The following is a 27,856-nucleotide window of genomic DNA, read 5'->3' on the forward strand; positions in this document are numbered from 1 at the left end:
AAAGCCCCGCAACATGATGGTGGAGGCCATGCACAAAAGTTATAATTTTCCTTTTCATCGACCAAAGGAAAACTTTTTAAGAAACACAAAGGTGTTGAAGCAAATTTGTTAAAAAGGTCGAGGAAGATATGATGAGTCCAAAGGGCCATAAGGTAATAATGGTGGATTTTCCAATTACGAAGAAAAAAAGATGCAGATGTGAAGCGATGAATAGTAGGGACGTGGGTTCGCAAGAGAGCCATAATTTTATAGAGGTTGAACTTTCGTGAAGACACTGATCCCTTGTTCTTATTGAGGAGAATGCATAATCATAAAAGGGGGTAAAGGAGGTAAAAAATATAGTGGCAAATTCAAAGTACTAAAACAAGGCGAAAAGGAGACTTTATAAGACCTATTTTAAAGGGCTTCTCAACGTGATAGTCATAAGTGGAGGGTTCAAGTCGACCTAGTGGTGCTTGACTAGGAATATGATGGGCAGTATGTTGTGTTGTACTCTTTTTTGCTTAAAGGATTTGATAGTGAAAACAATAGACAAGGTGGTACAATCCCAAGGATAATCAATACAAATACAAAGTTACTCAAATCGAGGTGAAATTTTACTCTTTCAAGCAATACTTCCTACGTTTTCAAAGTTCAATGACAACGAGAAGACCAATATTAATAGCAAACTTAGTGCGAGTATAATACTTTGAGCACTTTAAAAGTGAAAACAAAGATTGCAACATTAAATGATTACTAGCTAAGTTGATGTATGAAGTACAACTCTCAAGGAGTTAGATAAAGTCAATTAACTTTGGCATTCTCAACTTTTGAAAGCATGGGTAAATCTAAGTATCCAAGTTCTCTTAGTTATCTAGTAAGAGTTCTGTATATTTTTTAAGGTCATTTGAAGTGCTTAATAATATATAATAGTTATCGAATCTTCATTAATGATGATCAATTTTATTAAAGATCGTTTATTTACTTTATTCCCAATAAAGTGGCAATCAAAATCTACTTACAACTATGCAGAAGAAGAATTGATATGCAAATATTGTGAAGAGCAAGGTCTCAAAACTTTGATTTTTATAAGATGATATTGTTAAAGCTCCAATAAACTTCCATCCCATCCAACAAATACAATATATTATAAATGAAGGTCTTTTTCTCATTTGAAGGATCTATTGGAACTAGTGAAGATCAGCATAATTCGATCCACTAATAGAGTAAAAATGATTAGTGAGTTGAAGTAACACTAGCAATCAAAGTTCGATTACTCAATAATAACAACAAATGACTAACTAAAAGCTAGGAGGTACATTATAGTTGGGTCCTCGGAGTGACCCCTCAAAACTTCATTCATCTTAGACCTTTGGAACTCCCAGGTCACACATGATAATTTCTAGAATAGTGTCATATGAGTGCTTGTCCTTAGGTGACTTTATGAGATTATAAGGAGACTGACTTTGTGTACAAGTAAATAATAGACAAAACTAATTAAGTCTATGATTATATATCATATTTGATTCTTTATATGGGTATATAATTATATACTTTAGATTAAGAATGTATCTAAAGGCTAGTGTTGAAGACTTCATGCAAGTCTACTGCATAAACATTAAAAGAGATAATAAATTTTGGATAATAGAATATCTAAATTAAGAGAAGGTAAAATATATGAAATTACTTTATATCCTTCGAGGCTTCTTATATTAGAAAATTTGATGTTTTCATTATACCACTAGCCTCTTTTGGTTTCCAAATATGGTCACAAGATTCCCCATGAGATCACTGCTCCAAGAAGCATGGAAAATGTATGTCTCTTGGGAATTATCATGCTTAGACTAATATAGGTCGTGGATAAGTAAAAATAGAACCTGTAAATAGAAGATAACAAGAAGAACAGTAAATTTGTCATCATAACTTTTTTTATCTAAAGTTAAAAATCAATAACGAGAATAATACAAAGTAAATTGTTGTAAGCTTAAATTATTTTTTTAATATTACATGGATGTACAATCTATAAAATCTAATCATTATATTAATAATATTAAATTATCATTATTAAGCTCATTATAAGAAACTATAATATGAGATTTTAAAAATTGAGTTCAAAGATAGAAATTGTACATAATAAAAGATAATTTACTTATTTCAAAATACATTTAAGTTCATCACATCTAATGTAACAAAAATGATATTAACTATAATATAACTTTTAATTATAATGAAGTTGATGTAAATACAAACTTATTGTTTCTAAAATACTAATCTACCAAATATAGGCAAGGTACGGAGACGGAGACCACACCCTACGCAAAAATCCACTGAATAAATCCCCAAATGAAGCTTATTAGAAATGGAAGTCCATAATATATGCTTTGTTTCTTATAACATTTATATAACAATGAGTTATATTATATTCAAATTCTTACAAAATAATTTAATATTTTAAATAGTAAATTACCTTATATTCTTCACATGATCTTGATAAAATGTGTCTAATAAGACATAAGTAGTGGCTGCATTTGAGTATTGAAGATTAAGTTTCAGAACCATAATCTGAAAAAGAAAGAATAATTGTTAAGATATGCATAATTTTTAGTATAATACAATTTCAAGTTAAAAATTATCATATAATTACCATAGTTATAATAAAAAAAATACTTACTTTCTTCACATACATAATCCAGAATTGCCCACCTAATGAAATCACTACGACGAAAAGAATCATCTTCCATTACTGATTGACATATGTTCTTTTTGCGCTCCAACCAAGTATATCTCATATGCACCTAACAAAAAAATATTAGTATAAAATAAATAAATAAAATATAAATATTAAAATGAAAACCATACAAATTGTATATACCTCCAAATATGATCGATGAAGCTGTCACAATAGTAGTGCGAAGGAGATTTATCTTTTGCAAATAGAGGTCATTGGATGCTACACGTAATATTCTTCCAAGAAAATGTAAAATATGACCTCCCAAGCTTACTGAAAAATCTACTGACATACCCATAGTCATGAATAAATCTACTAATATAAATGATAGTATAATACTTATTAAAAAACTTTTAATAAGTAAGATACTATCAATAACCTTATACCATAGGATGATCATTTCATTTTCAATAATATTCATTTCAGGAATTTCAAGGGTACTGCATGAAAAGAAATACAATCATTAGAAATAATAGATTTTAAAATCTATAGCAATGTTTACATAATAATTAATATTTTTTAACATTATGGATATCACATGGTGAATATAATTAAGCATTAAAATTTTAAACATTATAGTAAGTATCATAATAAAACTAAATAACAAAATTAAATTATTCAAAAAGTAACATCAAAATAATACAATTAAACCAAAGTGATAACACCTTACAAATTATGAAAAGATATTGGGAACCATAGATCGGGTTGAACAATAGGCATATTGATTTTGTTTAAACATAAAGTTATCACAAAAATTAATTTTACATTTTTTTTAGTAATTCTTAATGCCTTATGAAACATCAAACTTTGACTAACATTAATATTCACAATTATTACATATACATTAAGAATTACAAGAATGCAGATTAATCAATCAAAAGATAGTCAAGAATACTATGTTTGGATTACTCTAGTAACCAGAACAACTGAGCCAATATCATCCATTTTACTTCACGTTAGGTTTTTATCCAATTTTTATATTTCCAAGTAAAACATGTTTGATAAAATTTTCAAGTGGATTAGGTTCTAAAATATTGCAATGCATTAAAATTATTTGAAATTAATCAAATCTCATCATAATGGTGACATGGGTATATCATCAATTAACATGTTATGCTATACAAATTCTATTATACATTTACCATTTACTGATGTACTAAGAAATATATGAAACATTATTTTTATCTTTTATTTCTCAAATAAGATGAAGAAACAAATGTTCTTAACTAAAGAAATGATTTTCTATAGATCATAATGATAACAAAAGATCTATGATCGGAACTTTACAACTTGGCTTTATTATTATTGTACTTCTCAAATAAGATAAGAGATGTTGAAAAAAGTATCAATATAGATTTCGTATTTTATAATATTTTACCTGAAATATGATATTTCTGATATGGAACGTCTATCACTGTGCTCATCATCATCACCGACTGATATCATTGTTCTTTCCTCAATTTTCTGTAAACAAAATTATGTGCATTAGTTGACATAATAAACTTTTAAGTAAATGCTATAATAAAAAAATATTTCACTTTAAAATAATAATAATATTTTTTAAATAAATTTTCATTATAAATCAGTTAGTATTATAGGTTGATACTACATAAGGCAAAGACTTTGATGTTTTTAAGTCCCATTATTTTTTAGTTGGATATTTTATTATTTTAACAATGTACTACAAAGGAATTGTTCTCTGGGTTTTTTATTATTTGGACATTTTCTTTGTCCCGATAATAGATTCCAAAATTATGCTATCAGCTATCAATTATCAAGATTTTTACCATCTAAATTGATATCTTTGGAAAATTTATAATATTTTATGTTTTATATTTTTTAAGTGGTTAAATGTTAAATTATTTTAATCAATCAAATCATAAAGAAATTTGATCAAATAATAAAAATAGTTTTTGATATAAAATTGATCACTTGAAACCACCCAGTAACTTAATCCTCTAATGAAATAATAGTACCTTTATACATTGAAAAGATCTCTATTCTAGTATCAGTTTCTCAAGGGTGCTTTTTTTTCTTCAGATGCCTTAATATTTCTTTTTTTTCCTTTCTTATTTTATCTCTCACCTAAAATTTGGTTTTATATTTTTACGGAACACGGTGAGGGTCTTCAGGTTCTCCATTATGAAGTTGGTCAGAAATATGATCTGCACTATGATTATTTCCATGATGAATTCAATACCAAGAATGGGGGTCAACGTATTGCTACCCTTCTCATGTATCTGTAAGAATCATTCTCTCATTATACTTGGAAACTGATGAACATTGTCAGTAAGCTAGTGCAGTTCTGCATGCAACTTCTAACATATTTTCTTCCATTTGCAAGTATATCTGTTGCTCAGTTCTGATGTTGACGAAGGTGGTGAAACTGTGTTCCCTTCTGAGAAGGTAAATAGCAGTTCTTTACCATGGTATAATGAGCTATCAGACTGTGCAAAGCAGATTCTTTCTGTTAAACCAAAGATGGGAGATGCATTACTCTTCTGGAGCGTGAGGCCAGATGCCACTCCAGATCCATCTAGTTTGCACGGTTAGTTGAATAGTGTTTGGCCACCTGAGTGAAGTTTAACTTTTGGAACCTATTTACAACGAAGTCTAAATTTCCAGATGTATTTGAAACGTTCAGAATGTTATGACACTCATTGCAGGTGGATGTCCTGTTATTAAAGGAAATAAGTGGTCTTCTACAAAGTGGATGCGCATGCATGAGTACAGGGCTTAGCTACCAAACTAAACAAGGTACTGTGTTCGATCCTTCCTGTGTCTTGATACCTACACTAGAAAGAAAGTTGAGCTTTGATAATATATATATATATATATATATATATATATATATATATATATATATATATATATTACATGACTTGCAACATTCCGATCTTTTGTTGTTGCAACCTATCATAAGCCTTCTGTGGAGCTAACTTTGTGGTCCTCAAGTCCTCGTATCCTGTGACCACCTCGATGAATCACAATGCCACCAATTACATATGAGTATTTTGATAGACAAGTTAACACTTTCAACTAATCATTGGATGTACGACTGCCCCGACCCATCCATGTGAAATCTTCATTTCCTGGGTCTTATTTATGTTTGATTGGTTTATGGGACGATGGTATGTAGAAACCGAGATGCTAGCAGGCAAGTTGACCTTTCAAGTTAATGATTTTTATTTATAGCACGTAGATGTAAATTTACTCTGTAATCATTTCTTCTTTCATGTAACCAAAGAAAAAAAAAATCAAGAAGTTGCGTATTGAAGTACTTAATTGCATGTTTTGATTAGAAACTTCAATGCTTTTTCCCATTTGTATACTAACATTTGAATACTAATAATCTTGCAACCTTTCGTCTGTTTTACCCTCCTTACCTATCACAGAATTTTCCTGTCATCATGATTCATGATGAGATACGAAGCAGACCTAGAGATGGCAACCTGAGATACGAAGCAGCAGACCTATCGTCAGTCTTGATGATAGTAGCAGTGATGCTCGGGGATGGTTAGAGAAAAAGAGGATGATATGAGGCATATAAAGTAACCTTATAAATTCTTGATTCCGGTGGTTGGGGATGTAAATGTATGACAAAGCAACTTTAGTCTCCTTTTTTTCAAACTCACAAGAATATAAATGTTCACCAAATGGGTTATGGTTATTAGTGGAAACCATTAATATGGAGTTGGTAAACAACTAAATATAGACCATCACAAGTAGACACCATCAGAACATGAGTTCCATCAAATATGATTTTAGTGGAAACCATTAGTACTCTGTCCATAATTATGGTTATCAAATAAACCAAGAGAATTCCAGGTTTGGTGCTTCTTATAGCTACCAGCTGGATGATACCTAAAGACAAACTTATAGAGAAAAAGAATTGAGTAAACATAAAGCCTAAAGCTCATACCCCATAAAACTAGCCTTTGACTGACACCAAGGAGGATAAAGATGTTGATGCCATGTCAAAACGAGCTTCTTGTAACATGGTGATCCAGTTCCGACCAAACAATGTTCTTGCAATATATTAACACATGAACCCCTATGATCAATTGTGTGAGATAGCTTTATCTTTCTCGATAGACATCTCATGAACTTAAATTTCTGCTCCAAGTTCATAGCACATCATTTCAATCCATCCATTTTGTTAATTATAACTTTCTTTTGCTAGCCCAAAATTGTTCTAGCACAATATTCTTTCCAATATACACTGCAATCAAAACAATTAATATACTGTTTTCATGTAACACATACCAGAGACAGTGCAGTTTATTCAAGAGCTGCAAATACTGCAATGCCCATGTACAGTAACAGAGTGCTAGCAATTCATCCACATCCCAATCCTCTAGTATTTGGAGGGGATCATGGCCAATAGATTTTGGTCAAATTTTGTCCTCCGAGGAGCATAGTCTACCTAGTATTAGGTCTTTGAAGTAAATATGTACTTTCTTTTTGGAAAAACAAAAAAACCATCCACATCCCAAACAAAAAAACTATCCTCAGAGGAACAGATTTTACATAAGATGATTCAGGAAGAGCTGCCAAAGAACTAGCTGTTGAAATCCTCATGAGATGGACCCAATCATTCTCCTTTAGATCCCTTTCTAGGTAACTATTCATACTGATCACTAGTTTGTTAATGACATCAAGGTGAGATTGAGCGATACTGTTGCCAGATTCTTTGCATCAACAAGTACACATATCTCGATTCTGATCCTAGCTATTTCCTCTGCAATTTCTACCTTCTTATAAACCTCTTAAGGAGTATATATATATATATATATATATATATATATATATATATATATATAGCAAGCCACAGCATAGACGCAAATTGCTTGACATGTCCTTCGACCCCAAACTTAAACCAAATTAGGACCCTATAAGTTGCAATAAGATCATAATCGTCCAACATCAGCATTACTGCGGGGAAAAAGAACTTAGATTTCATGCTCAATGAAACAAGAATATAGCAATTCAAAGAAATCTACCGACAGAGTTCCAATTTTACCAGCCAGCACCAGGATCAACCTGCCGTTTTCCTACCGATGGAAGACACGTTTACTAACGGCAGACAAATGTGCGTTGAGATTCGTGTGCCAGATGTACATACATTTCCCTCGATCACACCTCTTCATCACGCATGAATGGATGATGGTTTGGAGGGATCATCACCGGTTCCGATACAAAATGGACCGATCTTACTTGCTACTTCTCGATTATGTGGGGAGATCTTGTTGCTCTCTCACTAACGATTCTACCTCGTCTTTCTTTATTGTGTCACTAATTATTATATTTTTTTTATAACATTAGTGCTGAGTGAATTTATTTGTTCCCATATATCTAATATCATATTGATGATATTCCCTCGGTAACAAAATATTAAAAAAAATTATATATATGTTCTTACAAAGTTTGAAAATTGTGTTTACACGACGGGGATGACAATACATGAAAAATGAAAAATTATCGATACCTTATCTAACTGATAATTTATTCAAATGATATAATGATTGACTTGACCTTATGAAATCAGAAGTTGACTTAATCAATTGTTATTCATGTTCTTCTGGTTTGGTATTACATGATCATATATATAATAGAAAGAAATACATAACTGTTATAAGTATTTAACTACGATCTTAAATGTAATGTCCTTATGTACGTTATTCGAAACCTAAACTTTTTAAAGATTTTTTGCATTCACATAAACTCAATACTTGATCAAATCCTTCATATTTAAACGGATGTGTCCTCTATGAAGTCTTGTAAGGTTCAATTTAGATTTTTCTTCTGTAACACTTCACCCAAAGGTAGACGCATAGTAGGATCTCGAGATTCAAATCAATATCTAGGTTAAGAAATCAAAATGTGTATCCTTAAAAATTTTGATACAACATATATTCTAATATTAATTCCTAAGTTAAATATGTATAATACATAACATACCTAAATGTTACTAATATTCTTATAATCAAAATATTTTTATTATCAAATATCATGATTTTTAGCAATCAACTTAGTTAGCATCTCCCTAATTGATATTTAGTTAAGTGAAGCATCAGACATCACGATCATGGGTATCACTATCAAAAACTTATCTTTTTAATGTTTATACTCCTCATAAACTCAATTAGGACCAATTAATGTAGTGTTAGATGTCAAGTGTTTTATGCCTATCATAATCACCATAAAAATACTAATCCATCCGCAATGGTGCTGATGGACCCATAACCAATCATTTTATCGTTTGACCACGGTACTTAACTAAGACAAAGATACCACTCCCACCACCCTTCCTTTATGGTTGACCCTATATTAATAAACCTAATGATTGATGACACCAAGCTAAAGATAGGCACCCATCACGCTAATCCTAGGTATTAACTTAATATATTCCACTAAAAACTTTAGTGGCCAACCCTAATCACCATTGATGGTGTACATTGCACTTATTCCTTAAGTTCCATCTTGATAAGGTTGACACTTGCTCCCCTCTTATACTGTGGCAATCGACCACACCCCAAGAACTGGTATATATAATGGTAGATCACCTAAAATAAGATACGAGATATACAAAACAAATTACTAGTACTTCCTGAAGGTGAGGAGCACAAGAAGAAAGAGAGATGGATGGTGGTGTATGGCAGTATGTCAACCATCAAGTAATAGATTAAGCTTGAAGAAGTACTTGGTAGTGAGGAGGGAAGAGACATGTGTCCAACAGCTATAAGGGAAAGGAAGCTGATATTTATGTGACTTGGTAGTATAATATTTTTATCATTGTCATTATTGTTATCGTTATTATAGTAAGATGGAAGGTGTCGGTATGATGAGGGCGGCCGGCGGACCACCGACTCTACGACGGCCGTATGTGGTTGACTTGTTCTGGTGGCTGCCGAAAGAGAAGGGGGATGATATGGACTGGGTTGACGCGACGAGTTTGTCTGCATGCTGCCGAGAGATGGAGACCCTGAAAGATCTTTAATACATTTCTTGGGCAGTGACTGCAGTAGGAGAATGGAGGAGATGATGATGTACATATAACACGCGGGATTTGTTATGGTTGAAAATAATTAAAAGATTTTTAGATTTTCTTTCTATTTCTACACTAAAAAGAAAATATATTTATATGCTCACACAAATGGTTCTGCGCAATTGCTTCCATTGTGATTTGGAAGTTGAATCACTGTGGGAACAAATTTGCTGTTTGTGGGCGCTTAAAAAATGTTTTTGTTTTCTTGTTGGTGGGAGGATAAATGCCAAAGTGGGAGGGAATCGCTTCCGGTCGAACCGCGGGGAATGGCCAACAGCAGCGAGACTTTGAGATGGGTGCTGAAGGTCAGATCGACGTAAGTGGGGAAGGCGGGGGAGGCAAATCTTTGGAAAGCACGTGCGCGGGGGGCGGCCCTCGAGAGTCGTGCGGATGGCCAGGTCGGCGTGCGTTGGATCTCAAAGTCCACGCGTGCGGTCTCGTCTCATTGCGGGGCCCGCCTGAGAGGCCAATCTAAAAAGAATTTGCGCGGCGGGCCCCACTCCACCGACCGTGTCCGGGAGTCAAAATATCTGCCTCGCCCTCTTTTTCCCTCCCTCTTAAGGCGCCGCTGCTGCACCACCCCGGAGAGTCACGAGCCACAGCATACAACACGACCACGGCAACTCTCTCTCTCTCCCCCTCCGCCTACTTCCTGCAAGCCACCCACATCTCCCGCGGTTCCCGGCCGTCAGCTCTCCATCCCTCTTCTTTGACCGGGGATTTGGACTTTCTTCCGTTGGAACAATCTCCTGGGAGCGGGCGGCTGGCTGTGTATGGAGTCGGAGAAGAACGGTGGGAGTCGCGGGAGAAGAGAGATGGGGAAACTGCAGCTCGTGGTGCCCGAGGGCACGCGGCGAATTCCACCGCCGCCGGGGAGCTGGGAGGCGACTAGGCCGCTCAAGAAGATTAGAAGCCCAGACCGGCACCGCTCTCCCTCTTCCTCTTCCACCTCGTACTCCTTCGACGCGCTCTCTCCGGCCTGTTCGCCCCGGCCTTTTACATCTTCGAGGCCGATCTTTCCTTTCGCTTGCGAGGGTCCTCAGCCCGTTCTGTACGCGCCACCCACCCTGCCTCTCCCCAGTTCGAATCGGTTTCACCAGCAACAGCAGCAGCAGATGATATCTTTTGCGCGCAGTCATCCGTATCAAATTGGAGCTTATCCACCTTCTCCGTTGTTTATGACGGAGGGAGCGGCCCCGGTGGCGATGACTCGGCAGCAGCAGCAGATGTATCAGGAGCAGCTACTGAAGTACTGGAGCGAGTCGCTACACCTCAGCCCGCGGGGCCACTTTTCGGGGCAGGAGAGGAGGCGAACGCCGTCTTCGGTGTATGCCGGATTCTTCCGGCCTCCGATGCTACCCTCTGTCTCGGCCCCGACGAAGCTGTACCGCGGCGTACGGCAGCGGCACTGGGGGAAGTGGGTGGCGGAGATCCGCCTTCCGAAGAACCGCACCCGCCTCTGGCTCGGCACCTTCGACACTGCGGAGGACGCCGCCCTCGCGTATGACCGCGAGGCATTCAAGCTCAGGGGCGACAACGCGCGGCTCAACTTCCCCAACCTCTTCCTGGGCAAAGGCGGCGGTGGCGGTAGTAGCAGAGGTGAGGCTTCATGTTCTTCCCTCTCGTCCTCTGCTCCTGCCACTCCGCAAGAATCCAAGCAACACCAACAGCAGGACGAGCCCAGGCAATCAAACATTCCATCTGCCGTAGCTGAGACTACAACCGGTGGCACGACCAGCTCTGTGGACTCCCCATCGGTACTGTGCAAACCCATCGGAAGCGAACCCGCGGCATTCGGAACAACGGAATCCACGCCGCAGCCGTCGGAGATGGTATGGGAGGACGCCGATGCAGCATGGTTCAGCACCTGGGGTCCGGGGAGCTCCGTGTGGGACGACATCGACGGAGCTAACAGCCTGCTCTTCCAATCCCCCCTCATCAGCATCGCTGAGTCCGACATGGACCGCTCCAGTTCTACACCAGCATGTCAGGAGACTGCCACCACCTCTGCTTCTTCCAATCCTTATTCTCCCTCCTTGTTTATGTGGAAGGAGTGATCACACACTCTATCACTATTCATCATTTTAGGAGCTTAGAGAACTCACGCACGCAGGACAGTTGATTTGGGTAGGAACAGTTCACTGGTTGCAGATTTTATGGGGCAGCCTGTGAACATACAAATCTGATCTGCATGCCAAGGGATATGATTTAGAGCATAGACATTCCTCAGTGCTCTTTCATACATCCTTCTGCTGCTGCACTTCAGATGCCAATAGATCCCTGTTTTGGCTGCTTTTTTTCCAAGCCACAACAGTAGCAGGGCACCTTCTGGTTTCTCCACATTCTTAGTTGATCCTTGCACTTCTTATAGATCTTATCACACTCATGTCGCTTGTAGTCGTCGTATGCATGTAGAAGAAGTCATTGTAGTGGGTGATGAGGAAGGAGAAACGGAGACGATTTGGAGTTCTCCGTTCCTTCCTTTACAGGGGTCGGAATCGTCACCCATGCTTTGTTGTTCTTCAAAGTCAAACATTCAGCTTACGTGGCCTCCTTTTGTGTTGATCAGCAACAGTGGGACGTTCTGTTTTCTTCCCACCTCCTTTTCATGGATTGAGTAGAGTGAAGGATACGGAGCTTCGAAGACGACAACATGTTCTTCATGACTCCATAAAATATTAGAAAATTACGAAAAAATCCACCCCCCTTGTGAAGCAGAAACCCACCGATAAATATTTTAAGAACGATATATGATTTAGTTGGATTATTAGACAACTTAAAAGTTGAAATACAATATTTAAACTCACGCTCTTGACGTCTTAATTAATATTTTGATTGGGTTATAATAATTGGATTACTTAGAGGTTTTCATATAATAATGAGATGTTGAACACGTGTCGGCGAAATATTGGTCAGGAAGACGACTCTGAATGATGAGGAGATGTTGAACTCTACATTTCATATGTTAGAATTAAATTTAAATTTTTAGAAAAGAAATACTAATATAGGGATATAAATAATCTGGGATGAAGAGATGACGACTTAAAACGACTCTAGACAAAGAAAACGCGATTTATGGCGCGAGAAATACTTGGGTACGACGAGACTGGTTAGTGAAACTGGTCCAAAAAATGGCGTTATGTCAAATCCGGTCTCTGTAATAGTGACGAGATATGTCACGAAGGAACGCGAACGCGGACTTCCAAGAACGCCAAGAAGCCACCGTAGAAGAAGTCCCTCTTCCCCCAAACCCACCAACACGGCACTCTGCTCTTCCAAGATCACCGCGGTCTCCCAGAGGCGGTGGCAACCATGGCGAGGGGCGCGCGGTACTCCCGGACGCTCCTCGGCCGGAGATCCTCCTCGTTCACGCTGATTCTGGCCGCCCTCTTGACCGCGTCGGTCGTCCTCCTGATGCTCCTCGCCTTCGGAATCTTCTCGCTCCCCGTCGGTTCCGACGACCGCGCTAAGCCCGACCTCCGCCCCCGTCGACCCGTCCACGAGGCGTACGTTAAGCTTTTGCTCTCGGTTGTAATTGCGTGAGGAGATCGATCGGACCTGTTGGCGTTTCGCCACGGATCTGCGGGCTCCTTTTGCTCTTGGGCGCTGATTGTGTTTTCGGATTTTGCAGGAAGGATGAAATGGGGCAGATAGGGGATCAGTGGACGGAGATGCTCTCATGGGAGCCTAGGGCCTTTATATACCACAATTTTCTGGTTGGTTTCCTTCATGTTCTGCTTTCCTCCTTTTATTACTGTTCCCTGGTTCTTCTGTTACATTTGTTGGAATGCGTGACAGAATCCGTTTGTTGAAAGGTGCAATATATATGCTGCTTCTGAATCTAATTAGTAATGAGGTCTGTTCTAAGACTGGGAAGAAACCGGAATAGCAGTAATTGCTTGTATTCTGCTTGATTTCTCAACTTTGATTGTGAAAGATTAGCTTCATTTATGGATCCGTCAGATGGTGGAATTTCCACCATTTGTTTCCTCTCTGCAGAGAGATTCTCCTAATCTATCCGTGAGTTTGCACAAATGAGTTACAATTGTTCCGGTCATGCCTTATGGAATTCTTTGTCCCAATGAAAGGCTGCTGAGAGAATTAGGCTACTTATCTGACGACCTTTGAATCTATTGATGAAGTAGCATCTTTGTCGCATATCTCAATGCTTGTGAGTTCTTTGATATCATGGTCAGATTGAATGCCTCAACTGATTGTGCATTGGCTTTATCTTTATTCTCAGTTCCAAAACCAATTTATCATCACCTTTACAAGAAATGTGCTGCTAGAAGTTTATTTGCTGATACAGTGCACTTACCCAAGAATATCAACCACTAAGGAACTATAGTTTAGAAAATTTGCCTCATTTATCTTCCCTTTGTGAATATTTAAGATCTCCAGTGCCCATATCTTTATTAGGCCACTTCCAAGATCATCTTCAAAGGTATTCTTGACTTTCTTTTGTTATGAATCAGTACAGATTGACCTTTTATGTGTCCTTGTAATTATTATCATGCTGGCATACATCAATATCATTGGTTTTCCACATCATCAAGTTTCTTATGTTGTTGCTGACTTAAGCTATAAACTCTTGATTTTACCATCTTATACTCTGTTGGTTCTTTGTTAAAGAAAAGCTTTTTCTGCTTGGAGATTCATATATGGAATTTTATTTTGCTTTATTTTTGACATGTTTTTGGAAAAAAATTGTGCTTCATATTTTTTTCATGCATAGACCTCTGTCTGTGATGTGGACCTATCCATCAAGCGTAGCATTACATCTGGCTTGTGAGACACCTCTGATCATTATTCATCCTTGGGCCAGTCTTGCTGCAAGTTTTGCTTGATTTACAAAAACAAAGTTTCCGTACATGGCATCCTTAGCTTTGTTACACTTATGGTGAGAAGGAAAGGCCAGATAAAAGAGAGCAATTAATTTCAAATATCTTTTTGTGCTGTTATCTTTTCAGTGGTGACTCAAGTTTTCTTTGTATGTTGCCTAGTTAGGCTATACATGTTATACCTTTAGCAAGGTTCATTAATGATATTCTATCGGAACTAATGGATGGTTTTGTATACAATTATATTAGTCCAAGAAAGAGTGTGACTATCTGATTGAGTTAGCAAAGCCTCACATGGAGAAATCAACAGTTGTTGATAGTGCCACTGGTCGGAGTAAAGACAGCAGGTTTGCATTTCACTGACTATCTTTTTATCGGACATTGCTCCCTAGTTAAATGTTTTCAGTAATAGTGTGTGTGTATATATATATATATATATATATTTCAGGGTGAGGACGAGTTCGGGCATGTTTCTTAGAAGAGGAAAAGACAAAATTATCCATGCAATTGAGAAAAGGATAGCAGATTATACCTTTATACCTGTAGGTATGTATTCAGCATATTATACAAAGTACAAACTGAAGAACTTCATCGGTGGGTACTACAAAATTAATTCTCCTACTTGATGCACCATATTTTGGTCTTCTTGTGAGTATTTATAGCCAATGATTGTACAGTTTTTACTAATTTGTTTTGGGGCATTTGCAAAGTACTTCTAACATGTATGTCTTTGTTTGAAAATGATTTAAATCATTTGGCTCATATCATCTATAACTGACATATTTGAGTCCTCTTGGTCTGCTTTATTGTAAAGTATTACTTCTTTAAAAATATGTTATTTTGACTACTGGTATATGTAAAACTGTTATATGTAGAAGTTGCACTGAGTGTTTCGACTAGATACCATGTGCAGCTGAAATGCTTGTTCACACTGGTCATTATATACTGAAATGCCATTATCACAAAGTCTGATTGTGTAGCACTTGATTATAAACATCAGCATGATTTGTTTGATAATGTTACATATTGGGTCATCTTTTTGTCTTAAAAATGTCATAATATTTATTCACTGTGGAATTATAATAAACTTTAGAAGTATATAATTGTTTGACTTTTACACTATTAATGGTGGTATATATCAGCGCTTTAGTAAAATAGCAGTTCATCAAAGTGATCAAGCCGCTATTCTCTTTGCCAAAATAAATTATGCATTTCTATTCTAGTATCAGTTTCTCAAGGGTGCTTTTTTCGTCTTCAGATGCTTATCTTTTTTCTTTCTTTTCTTTCTTATCTTATCTTTCACCTCAAATTTGGTTTTATATTTTTACAGAACATGGCGAGGGTCTTCAGGTTCTCCATTATGAAGTTGGTCAGAAATATGAACCGCACTATGATTATTTTAATGATGAATTCAACACCAAAAATGGGGGTCAACGTATTGCTACCCTTCTCATGTATCTGTAAGAATCATCCCCTCATTATACTTGGAAACTGATAACATTGTCAGTAAGCTGGTGCAGTTCTCATGCAATTTCTAACATATTTTCTTTCATTTGCAACTATTTCTGTTGCTCAGTTCTGATGTTGAGGAAGGTGGTGAAACTGTGTTCCCTTCTGTGAAAGTAAATAGCAGTTCTTTACCGTGGTATAATGAGCTATCAGACTGTGCAAAGCAGTGTCTTTCTGTTAAACCAAAGATGGGAGATGCATTACTCTTCTGGAGCATGAGGCCAGATGCCACTCCAGATCCATCTAGTTTGCACGGTTAGTTGAATGGTGTTTGGCCACCTGATTGAAGTTTCAATTTCCAGATGTATTTGAAACGTTCAGAATGTTATTGCACTCATTGCAGGTGGATGTCCTGTTATTAAAGGAAATAAGTGGTCTTCTACAAAGTGGATGCGCATGCACGAGTACAGGGCTTAGCTACCAAACTAAACAAGGTACTGTGTTCCATCCTTGTGTCTTGATGCCTACACTAGAAAGAAAGTTGAGCGTATTGCAGATGAACATATATATATATATATATATTACATAACTTCCAACACTCCGATCTTTTTTGGTTGGAACCTATCATAAGTCTTCTGTCGAGCTAACTTTGTGGTCCTCAAGTCCTCGTATCCTGTGACCACCTCGATGAATCACAATGCCACCAATTACATATGAGTATTTTGATAGACAAGTTAACACTTTCAACTAATCATTGGATGTACGACTGCCCCGACCCATCCATGTGAAATCTTCATTTCCTGGGTCTTATTTATGTTTGATTGGTTTATGGGACGATGGTATGTAGAAACCGAGATGCTAGCAGGCAAGTTGACCTTTCAAGTTAATGATTTTTATTTATAGCACGTAGATGTAAATTTACTCTGTAATCATTTCTTCTTTCATGTAACCAAAGAAAAAAAAAATCAAGAAGTTGCGTATTGAAGTACTTAATTGCATGTTTTGATTAGAAACTTCAATGCTTTTTCCCATTTGTATACTAACATTGTAACCCCTCCAACCCAGCAGAAAGTTGAGTACGGAACAATATCGCAATTCTAACAACTCAATCATGACCAGAACCAGAATAAATAATTATCACATAATAATTGTTATATAATTCAATTCATAATCAATGAATCTATAAGATATTAATAACGTAACTCAATCTATGCATAAGACATTCAATATATTCAACAACCTCTTAAGAGTCATAACCTTTCAATTCAATTAACATATATACATATACAAAGTAATCTTAATGGATTGTGATTTTAATGGAATAACTACATAATTCAATCAATAATTGATCAATGATGATTTTGCTGTGTAACTTTAAAAAATTTACAGATGATTATATGAGCAAACCATAACTCGGTATATAATGTGAATGTGACTCACAAGCTGATCAAAATTTATTATAAATAAATATTTAAAAAAAATAAATAAATTTTTGGTGCATTCAAAACACACCTTTGAAATATGCATAGATATCAAATATTTTTCTTATTCTCATACAGAAACTTAAATTTTATATGCATAGCAAAATCATTACTTATTAATATAAAATGTTTAATACCAAATCTTTTTTCATATTTATACAGTTTACAAACAGTAATTTTCATATACGTTTCAAATCATGTCTTCTTAACAATACTTTTCCAAACAAGATGCATTTAAATATATTTCCATAAAGTAAGCATAAGTATAATTAATGTCACGTATCAAAGCATAAACATTATTGTACAAAGAATATTATTTATATAAATATAGTTAAAGAGTTCATAAATATAAATATAATAAGAAGTACAATCATAGTAATATCATTAGCTGTAGTCATATTATATCCCCATGACAAAATTTAGAATCATGTTTGACCCCCATGATATAAGTAACATATATCTCCTTTTGTTATGATCCAAAAGAAATTAATTTTTGAACAAACACCAATGTATATCCTTGTTGATAGGGTTGAGATCATAATCAAACTGATCAGACAACTATCATTTTACTAAGAACAACATATCAATTTCTTTCACACAAAATTAGACATTTTATTAAAATTTTCTGTATATAATTCTAAAACTAATGCATCATTTCAAAACCAATAGTATTTATATATTTTTCAATACTTTTCCAAGATAATGATTGAATAGATAATTTCATAAGACTCCGATAGCATAAATTAATTTATGCTTATAACATAACAAATCCTTTCATAATATTTTTAGATAATAAAATGACTTATAATATATGTCAATCATAAATATTTATAAATATCAAACACATACATTTATATTTTTAAAAATAAACTAGACGGAATCATCAAATACTTACTCTAATTACATATCCTCCATGTAAACATGTAAGTCAGCTCCTTCCTCTCATTTTCATATTTTTTAACATCATTTTCCTCATTTTGTTTTCTTCACAATATAAGCATCCCATTATCAACGAACATTATGATTCATCCATCTATAATCTAAAATATAAATCTAATTAATAGACACATAAGAGAATTCAAAATCATATCTCATGTAATTTTTCTGGACTTCATCTAAATCCATTTGGTATCAAAACAAGTCATCGAACCATTTTTTTCCTTTATTTTTATTATTTTTTATTTTTTCTTCTTCTCTTGCTTTTTTTTTTTTTTTTTTCTCTCGCCCATTTCCTCTCATTTATTTTTTTCTATTATATTTTTTCTTCCTTTTTCTTTCTTTGTCTCCTTCCGAGAACCTCTCTCTCTCTCTCTCTCTCTCTCTCTCTCTCTCTCTTTTCTCTCTTTTCTTCTCCATTTTTTTCCTTTTTTCTAATCTCCCTTCACCTCTTCTTCTCTTCTCCTTTTACTTCTTCCCACCGCCGAGACCTCTTTCCTCTTTCTCCCATTTCTCCCTTCTCTTCTTCTCCTTTCTTTCTCTTCTCCTTCTCTTTCCTTCCTCTTCTCGCTACTCTTTTCTTCCTCTCTTCTTCTTCTCCTCCTCCGATTCCTTCTCTGTTTCCCTCTTTCTCTCCCACCCGCTCCCACGCTGCCTCTGTTTCCTCGCGAGGGAGAGGTGGCGAGAGGAAAAACCCTTATTATTTTTTTAATGCACTTTTGCTATTTATTCCCTGTAAATTCTGTATTTACGCTTAGGTCATCAAATAAATTTTGGGCTATTACAAACCCTTCCCATCATCTATATATATATATATATATATATATATATATATATATATATATATATATATATATATATATATATATATATATATATATATATATATATATATATATAGTTTCTGGAGAGTCTTTACGTGTCCATCAATAAGTTTGTCCAGTATGGATTTGATATGCGTTGCCAAGTGGCATCTTATTTCTGCAGTCTCATCTCCCTCGGAATGAAATGGCCATTGTGAAGCAACACCATAAAATTACAGTCAACCCACCATCCAACTGTCTCCTTCTCGATCGCCCTCGCAGCTGAAGCGATTAATAACACACAAGTAGAAGGAGCGAGCGCGAGAGAGGGCGAGAAAGAGACCGAAGAGATGTCGTTGGAGTTCGATGCCTTCGGCAACGACGTCGAGGAGGAGGAGGCGGTGGGCCCGGGATCCGCCGCCTCCCGGCCCTTCGACGACGGGTACCTCGGCTACGACCCCGGCCTCTCCTCCCAACGCTACGAGGATTACTCCTCCTTCGCCGCCGACGAGGACGCCAAGGATCCAGTCGACGATAACCTCCCCCCCGCCTCCGCCGGGTTTCCCAGCGACATGTCCGGCGGCGGTGGAGGAGAGTACGGGTTCCACCCCGTGGATGCCCCCGTCCACCACCACCACGGGGGCGGCGGGAGCATGCCGGATTCGCCGGAGGGGTATGGCTTCTCGTCCGCGCCGTCCGCGTTCGCGATGCCAGAGGCCGAGGTAAAGGCCTATGGGGCGGAGGAGAACGGCGAGATCTTCACCTCGGACGGGCCGATCCTTCCTGAACCGGACCAGATGCGGGAGGAGGGGTTCCTCCTCCGCGAGTGGCGCCGGTGAGCGTTTCTACTTTTAGATGAAGCTCCATTCTGCTACTTATATTTCAATTGCGTTGGCTTAATTCCTTCATGTAATGGAGGTTGACGGAAGTTTTCTTGGATGATAGATCTAATTTGAATAACGCCATGGACTGATATGGTTTCTCTTCTAGTCTGATAGCTTAGTTCTGTTTGGTGCATTGATCTCTGATTCTGTTATGCCTCTTTTGTAGGTCAGTGATCTCGCCAATTGTTAGTTCTATATGAACATTAGTTTGAGCTAATGGTTTCTTGTTGTGATAGCCTTTCTGATCTGAACTTTGAATGACTTACATTTTCTTTTCTTTTTGTTGCTAAGCTTTCATCTTTGCATTTCTATTAATTGGATATTAACTTGTATTCTTGGAATCAGCTATTATTACAGGCAAATAAACAGAGTTTATAGATGTTTCCTGCAAAATTCAGACAGATTTTCTTCAATTACTCTCCCGATCAAGCATCTCTTTGATCTGTTTCTTTTATTGATTTTGTTGGTTTTATTCATTTGCCTTTCAGCATTAATTTGTTGAGCTGTTTTAAGAGTTTCATTAGCTTGTTAACTTCATGGTAGTAGATGGTTATGATCCGGAGTCTCTATTATTTTATGAGCTGCCATCATAAAGTATGGTGTGCAATCCTTTTGGTAGTTCTCTTTAGGTTGTGCAAGCATATCAAGTCTCTAATATATAGATGCAACTTTATGTGCTTGTTTTGGTTGCAGATGTTTACCTTAGTCCTGTTTACTGTTCCAGTTTATAAGTCCTATTTATCTTGACATCTGTGATTGACATGCCTTAAGGGTGGTCTTCTTCTTTCACAACTTTTTTCTTTGTCACAGTATCATCCTCTGTAATGAAGTTTTTCAGCAAAATGATTCATCAATCATTTTGAGATCTAGAAAATGTACACTTAAAATACATGGACTTCAGTTAAGTGTTAATTATGGATGTGATATCATACAGGAGTATCCACCATGATAGATCATCTACAGAGAAGCTTCATAATTGAATTACACCAAAATACATACGTTAGCAGTCAGATCAGCCAAATTTTGCCATAGTTCTATGCACTCTAAATGTATATATTTAGGGTATTCTTATATTTCTGCTACTATTGGAACTTGTGAATTGCTCTCACTAGGAAAAGAACTAAGATGTCCTTGGTCCTTTCAAGTCGTAATTATTCCGACTCGAAGACAGATAGATAGTATTATAGGCTGTCTTGTGGTGCATTTATGGCACTGGAAACAGTGAAGCTACTTGTGAAGTCCTAAAATGATAAGAGCTTGTTGTTACTTATTTGCCATTGGTGATTTTCTTGTATGCTTCTGCTATTTATGTATTGGTCCATGCATCATATGAAATTATTATACTAAAAATTCAGTTTTTGCACATAATTCAACTTTTTTTTTTCTTTTGTTCTGCTCGAATCAATGTCAAGATAAACTTTACGTTCTATTTTTGTTAGATTAGCTGCCATGAATACATAAGTTCAGCTCTTTAAATTTGGTTTTGGTCCTATTCCTTACCCTACATTAGAGGAAACCTTGTGGATGGACCATCTTTCATCTTTTTTTTTTTTGGTCCTTTTCACTAGTCAACAAAATTCAAGCATCAGAAAGTCTATGTTCTAAACTCTTAGACTTCTTATCTCATCATTGATATCTGCTTTAATGTTACTTAATCTGCTGGTGTAAGGCATCAGGAGTATTCTGTTCTGTTCTCAAACTCAGCCATATCTTTCCAAGTTTTGAGGTTCTTTTCGTTGTCAAATACAACAGAAACAACAATAAGACAAAAAATTCCATTTGTTTATTGTTGGCTATGATCAATATATATGAACATATAACTAAGTGCATAAGTTGTCTTGTTTTGTTCAAAGGTCATGTTTTACGAAGAAAATTCACAATAATGTATATGTGTACTTTTCATATTCTCGTTTTTGTTCTTTTTATCTGCTAATTGCTTTCTGATGACCTTGCTGGAATCACATTTTTACACTGACATAGATTGTTGTATGCCGTTCGCTTGTTGATGACTTTCTTGTGTGGCCTTTTGCCAGAATTTATATCCAGTTTTAAACAGTTTTGACTTATGGATCTTGTTCCTTTTTTTGGTTGATCCGGCACTAATGTTTATATATGAGGGACATATTCTTTGTCATCAAAGTAAAATGAGTATTGAAACAAGGCTTTCAATTAAAACTCAAGCCAGTGTTTGGTTTAGTGTCAAGGAGGATTTGGTTATTGGCTTGACCTGCCAGACTCTAGAATTAAGAAGCGATAAGTTAAACCTATCATAGTGCTTTAACCTGGATAACTTGGGATAAAATAACCCATCAAAATAGTGGGTTAAAGAAATAAATCCATTAGCAACCAAATGCAAACTTTGTTATAGTTAATTAGCAGGGTCAATATAGTGTAATCTGATTGTTTGATCTCAAATCAAATGTAGTCTAAGAGTAAACCCTGCAACTTTTATAGCCTTTCTTGGATAATTTATTGGTGTTACTTCAAGTAGTATTAATAAATGTGTTAAACATTCAGCCAAAATACTATGCAACTTGAGGAGAAAGAGAGAAAGGAGAAAGAACGTCGAAATGAGATTATTTCTGAAGCTGAAGAATACAAGCGTGCTTTTTATGAGAAGAGGAAGTTGAACTGTGAGACAAACAAGACACAGAACAGAGAAAGAGAAAAGGTTAAAATACTTTTTCTTGCCCCTCATGATCCTTCTTTTTACTTGATTGAAAATTTGCTATATTATGATCTGAATTCTTCATCTAAACCGTAATCTTTTGTCTGTGACCAGCTATATTTGGCCAACCAGGAAAAGTTCCATGCAAATGCAGATAAACAGTATTGGAAAGCAATTGCGGAGCTTGTCCCTCATGAGATAGCCAACATCGAAAAGAGGAGAGGAAAAAAAGAGCAGGATAAGAAGCCTTCAATCACTGTGATCCAGGGTCCTAAACCTGGGAAGCCCACTGATCTTTCCAGGATGCGCCAGCTATTGGTGAAGCTGAAGCATACTCCCCCACCACACATGAAGCCACCACCACCACCTGCACCGGAACCAGCCAAGGATGCCAAAGATGGTGCTGCTGCTGCTGCAGCTAAACAAACCTCATCACCGGCCAAGGATGCCAACGACGGTGCTGCTGCTGCAGGAAAACAACCGTCATCACCGGCTAAGGATGCCAAAGCTAATGGAACCACTGCCTCACCAAAGGAAGAGAGCCCCAAGTTAGAAGAGCAAGCAGACAAAGCGCCAGCACCGACTCCCGATGCTTGAATCCATAAAATTGCATTGACTTAACCTATCTGGCTAGAACTGTTGATTTCATCCTCTAGAATAAGGTGTTAACGTTCAATCTGGTTCAATCTGCTCTTAATTCTTCCAGTTGATGGACCCTCATGTTATGATTGGGTCATTGAAATTTGCTTAGCAGCATAAGAACATTATATATTTTTATTTTACTTAACGGGTTGTAATATTTTTTTTATCCGTTGGACATCTTGGGGCTGACGGGATGCATGAACTTTTGATTCTTAGTTCTTGTGCCTCAAATTTATGGGCATGAACTTTTAATTTTTTTGTTGATGGACATGCTCTGTGGCTTTTTGGTTCTATTAGCCGCACTGATTTATATGACAAAGGATAGTCTCCTGTACGAGTCGATCATCTTATTATCACGTTCATATAAAGATTCTTAAGGTTAAAAGGCTTTTTGCTACCTTGTGCAGGTTAACCTTTTGGTTCTTAAAGAGATCAAATTTGGCGAACAAGACTGGAACTGGATCTGCATACTTGAAGAGACCGCGAATGGCATTTATTTGGCCGCTGCATCTGACTCCCTTGCCTGTTCCTCATTCAATGGCTTTATGGTTTCAACGAACAGAGTTAAAAGCGCTAGGACGAAACATTTGCCCCACAGTATTAACTTGGAGAGATAATGCAGACCCCTGTGCACTTAATTACAGAAGAATTTTAACTCGAGCAATGACAGGTCCGTTTGGTTGGACTCGGAACGGCTGGATGGGCACGTAATCTCAGCCGTTCGTTGCCACCGAGTGGCAGCGGATCGAATGAGCTCGCTGTTGCTGTCCTTTCACAGTGCACTTCGGATACGACCTGTTCCCGACGTACAATACTCTCTTCGCCAGCACACCGCATGAGCATACGATTAATCCCATCTAATGTCCTTTTTCTCCGCCCTCAAAGTTCCATACGTAACCATCCCAAATAATATATTTTCTATTTTCGAATTTTCCCTTCCTCGGCGACAGCCAGGTAATCCCGCTCTCCAGGCTCCGGAAGAAGATAAAGAAGATAGCGGAGGGGCAGTGGTGTTTGATTTCAGTGGCAAACAACGTCCAATCTCCTCGTCTTCGATCGCAGCTCCTTAGGCGCTTCTTCGCGGACAAGAACGGCGCAGATAAACTATTCGAGGTAATGTCTACGTTGCCTCTTCCATCTCCGTTAACAAATATGTCGTTACTGTGAAACCCTGAATACTTTCATCGATTTTGGATACTTTAAATACTTTGATCCTTGTTGATCGAACAACTGCGCACATATAGGTGATATTCCTGCAGTGATATCACCTATCATGATCAATGCAGCTTGTGTCCATCACTGTGCTGCAGCCCACATTCTTCCATAAAAAGCAGTTTTTGGAAGGCAGAAGCTTGATTACAACATTTGTTTTGGGGACTGGGTCCTTGATACGGCTGATATTTCTTATATGTACCGTTGTTGATATTGCTGGTAGGGCCCTAGGGAAGTTGAGATGTTTTAGTGGAATGCCTAGAAGTTCCTCCATTGATTCCACAGAAGGCTTCGTGTTTCAGGTGGAATTGTGGTTATACCTTGTAGGTTTATCAATTATATATCTTAAAACATGTGTCTTCAGGTGGAATAATATCAATAACAAGAACATATAAAATGTTCTAGCTGCTATTTGGATTAATATGATCGTTTGAGTTAATTATTGTACTGCTAGTGTGAGGTTAGCAAGTTCTTCTGTTTTTTTATCATTTAAAAGTGCATTTAGTGAAGATCTTGATGTAATTATAATTCTCAACATTCGAATTTGATATAATTCTACGGTTGCTTGCAGGATGTGAACAACATCATTTTGAAAATGAAACTTATTGAATAGTCTATTGTCTATGATGACATGCTATTTTCTGTGTGGCCTCATAACTCCTCTGCTAGAAGAAACTATTTATTATGAATTCCTGCTTTCATCTCCTGCCTCCACAATGAAGTGGTGCAAGGTGTTATTATTAGTTTGTCTATTTTCAGCATAGGACACTTTTCTGGCGAGGATTCTTTGCAACTCTTTCTTGTTGGATATTTTATTGGTTCTGCATATTGGTGATTCCTTGCTTAGCCATCCATTCTATGTCTAATGCAATGATATTATTAATCACTATTGTGTCTTAATCCAAAGGATGTATGTTAAAGCGGTTTTTATTCCATGCCATGTTCACTTTTTTTCTGGTTCCTGAAAGATTGTCATAACTTATGGTGTGAGTCATGATGAATGTCTTGCTCAACAAAGTCAAAGTTGTTTTTCACAGAATTCATATCAAAATTAGCCACCTTTAGTAATCCTGCTGTCTTTATTTTGTAAAGGATTTACTCTTCTATTATCCTAGTTCTTCAACAGGAAGTCAGAAACATCTTTTTTCCTTTTGCTTTTGATGTTTTAAATGAGCTATATTTTGCTGATAAGTAGCTAAAAGGCAACTAGTAATTCCAATGAAGAATCTAACTATATGTATTTCATAATTTAAATGTGCTCTTACTATCAACTCAAGGAGAACCAAGATTCTAACTTCACTAATTGCATATGGAGTTTTTTTTTTTCTAGTTATTGAGGTGCTCTCAAAGCTGCATCTTTGCCATTCCTGTCAGATAGGGTTTTTTACTGATGTATGTTCATTTGAGAGAGGAATAATCTTATCACTAACAAAAGAGAGTAATCAGTTCATCGCCATTCCTATCAGATAAAGTTTTACTGATGTGTGTTCAATTGAGGGAGGAATAATCTTATCACTAACTAAAGAGAATGGAACACTGGTTGAGATTGGAGTTGTTCATAAGAGTAGGTATTCTCCAACTAGATCAATCCAAGTATTTCTCCCCTTATCCTTCAACATCTGCAAGGACTGGGAGAGTCCTTGGGGGCTTGTTTGTAGTTATATCATTATCTTTTTCCTTGTTTAATCAGCTGTTTCCTAGGGAGTCTTGATTACAGTGAAAATGATTCTCTGCCAGACTGCTAAAAAGAATAGTCCAAAGTGCTTGGCAGAAAGAGAAACCTACTCATAAAGTGGAGAAGGAAGGAATCTTTATGACTTAGAATAAAGAACAACTATCATGGGACAAGGAGAGTTTAGAACAGTCGTGTTACATTAGATTATACATTGTTAGTGGTGCAAACTGCCCACAGTCTTCTCACAGGATGACAACCACAGCCCTGCTGGTTTCTGCTTCATGATGATGAAAGCAAGCCAAATTTGGTAATACCAAAAATGTAGTTGGAGTCTAAATTGAATCCATTTTTTGCCCACCAAATATGAAAATTGTTTGACCTCGGAAAAATTCTTGAATTCGGATATGATCCAAGTTTGAAATCTGATACAATGTGCTGGCCGACCCTGGATTTGTTTAGAATCATCCCTACTCTACATCTCACTTGGATGGATTCGCGGAATCTGTACGCATCCATCTTGCTTTCATGTGCCTGATACTGACTCAGTGCCCACGACATTGTCACAGGATGCAGTGACAGCCACTGGCCTACTGACTTGTGGTCCATTCTGCATGCTTTCAGCCAAAGCTGCCTTCCCATCATTCCATTTCTTCTTCTTTCTCCGCCTTGATCATTCTCTAATCTCATCTCTGTCCATAGCAAAACAAAGAACCTTTTCATTCTTATCTGGACATCATGACACTTCCAGCATATGTTAGTGTCTCAAAACCCTGATTCCATGCTTCTAATGCTCTCTCTCTCTCTCTCTCTCTCCTTCCTTCCCTTGGATTCTTGAACTGCAAAGAACGTGGCTTTACACCCTGTTCTCGTCTGATATCCAACGCAATCGCTGCTGTCTTTTCGAAGTCCAGGAATCGTGCGAATCATGATCATCACAGCAGTACAACATGGCACGCACCCACCGTTAGATAGATAGATAGAGAGAGAGAGAGAGAGAGAGCTCCAAGGATGGAACTCTATTAAAGTAGTGGAAGGGGCTGAACTGATCCATCCATTCATTCACCTTTTCTGTGAGCAGGCACCATGGCAGGCTTCGAGGAGCAGGTGAAGGAGCGGGCCAAGGAGCTGAAGCAGCTGATGAAGAAAGGGATGAAGGCGGTAGGGGAGACCTGCAAGAAGACCTGGCACAAGGTTCGCCACATCAGGGGCTGACACCTCACTGCTGCTGCTTCCTCCTATTCCTTCCTCCATGTAGATCTGCATCTTCTCTTCCGGTTTCCATTGCTGTCTTGTTCATATAGGTTTGCTATGGCTTGATGTGTTCCATTTCTTTTTGGTGCGTGTTCCTTTTTTTTCTTGGAATCTAGGAGTTTTGATGTATGAAGTTGATGGGTGCTATGTAGATCTGCTCTGAGTTGCTATTATACTGAGATATTCTTTGTTGTGTGATATGAAATGGTTGTTCCTCTTGGTGCTGCTCTGCTCCCATCTGGCTGAGAGATTCATGGGC

General features: G+C 37.2%; 4 protein-coding genes and 1 long non-coding RNA gene across 6 annotated transcripts; all 5 read left to right on the plus strand.

Annotated features, from left to right (window-relative positions):
* The first annotated feature begins 3,794 nt into the window (after positions 1-3,794).
* Positions 3,795-5,992, plus strand: LOC135608810 (probable prolyl 4-hydroxylase 3). The gene is made up of 4 exons (XM_065101855.1): positions 3,795-3,798; positions 4,748-4,949; positions 5,068-5,255; positions 5,374-5,992. Exons 1-4 carry the CDS (start codon positions 3,795-3,797, stop codon positions 5,445-5,447), a joined length of 468 nt encoding a protein of 155 aa, XP_064957927.1. The 3' UTR covers positions 5,448-5,992.
* A 4,339-nt stretch (positions 5,993-10,331) lies between these two features.
* On the plus strand, positions 10,332-12,306 carry LOC135611051 (ethylene-responsive transcription factor ERF053-like). 2 transcript variants are annotated; one of them, XM_065106311.1, is made up of 2 exons: positions 10,332-10,806; positions 10,891-12,306. In XM_065106311.1, exons 1-2 carry the CDS (start codon positions 10,529-10,531, stop codon positions 11,810-11,812), a joined length of 1,200 nt encoding a protein of 399 aa, XP_064962383.1. In that variant the 5' UTR covers positions 10,332-10,528; the 3' UTR covers positions 11,813-12,306. The 2 variants fall into 2 exon arrangements, with proteins under 2 accessions (XP_064962383.1, XP_064962382.1); XM_065106310.1 differs by having other exon boundaries at positions 10,332-12,306.
* A 622-nt stretch (positions 12,307-12,928) lies between these two features.
* On the plus strand, positions 12,929-17,038 carry LOC103982683 (probable prolyl 4-hydroxylase 3). The gene is made up of 7 exons (XM_009399673.3): positions 12,929-13,261; positions 13,387-13,471; positions 14,846-14,943; positions 15,045-15,142; positions 15,927-16,056; positions 16,173-16,360; positions 16,449-17,038. Exons 1-7 carry the CDS (start codon positions 13,068-13,070, stop codon positions 16,520-16,522), a joined length of 867 nt encoding a protein of 288 aa, XP_009397948.2. The 5' UTR covers positions 12,929-13,067; the 3' UTR covers positions 16,523-17,038.
* Positions 17,039-19,483: 2,445 nt separating this feature from the next.
* Positions 19,484-23,674, plus strand: LOC135611052 (clathrin light chain 2-like). Its single transcript, XM_065106313.1, has 3 exons — positions 19,484-20,100; positions 22,667-22,820; positions 22,932-23,674. The coding sequence occupies exons 1-3, from the start codon at positions 19,616-19,618 to the stop codon at positions 23,412-23,414; spliced, it is 1,122 nt and encodes a 373-aa protein (XP_064962385.1). The 5' UTR covers positions 19,484-19,615; the 3' UTR covers positions 23,415-23,674.
* Positions 23,675-24,072: 398 nt separating this feature from the next.
* LOC135611053 (uncharacterized) lies at positions 24,073-27,795 on the plus strand. Its single transcript, XR_010486422.1, has 2 exons — positions 24,073-24,572; positions 25,243-27,795. It is a non-coding gene; the product is annotated as an uncharacterized LOC135611053 (long non-coding RNA).
* Positions 27,796-27,856: the final 61 nt, after the last annotated feature.

The sequence above is a fragment of the Musa acuminata genome, chromosome BXJ2-4 (assembly GCF_036884655.1).
Source record: "Musa acuminata AAA Group cultivar baxijiao chromosome BXJ2-4, Cavendish_Baxijiao_AAA, whole genome shotgun sequence".
In the NCBI taxonomy this organism is placed as follows: domain Eukaryota; kingdom Viridiplantae; phylum Streptophyta; class Magnoliopsida; order Zingiberales; family Musaceae; genus Musa; species Musa acuminata.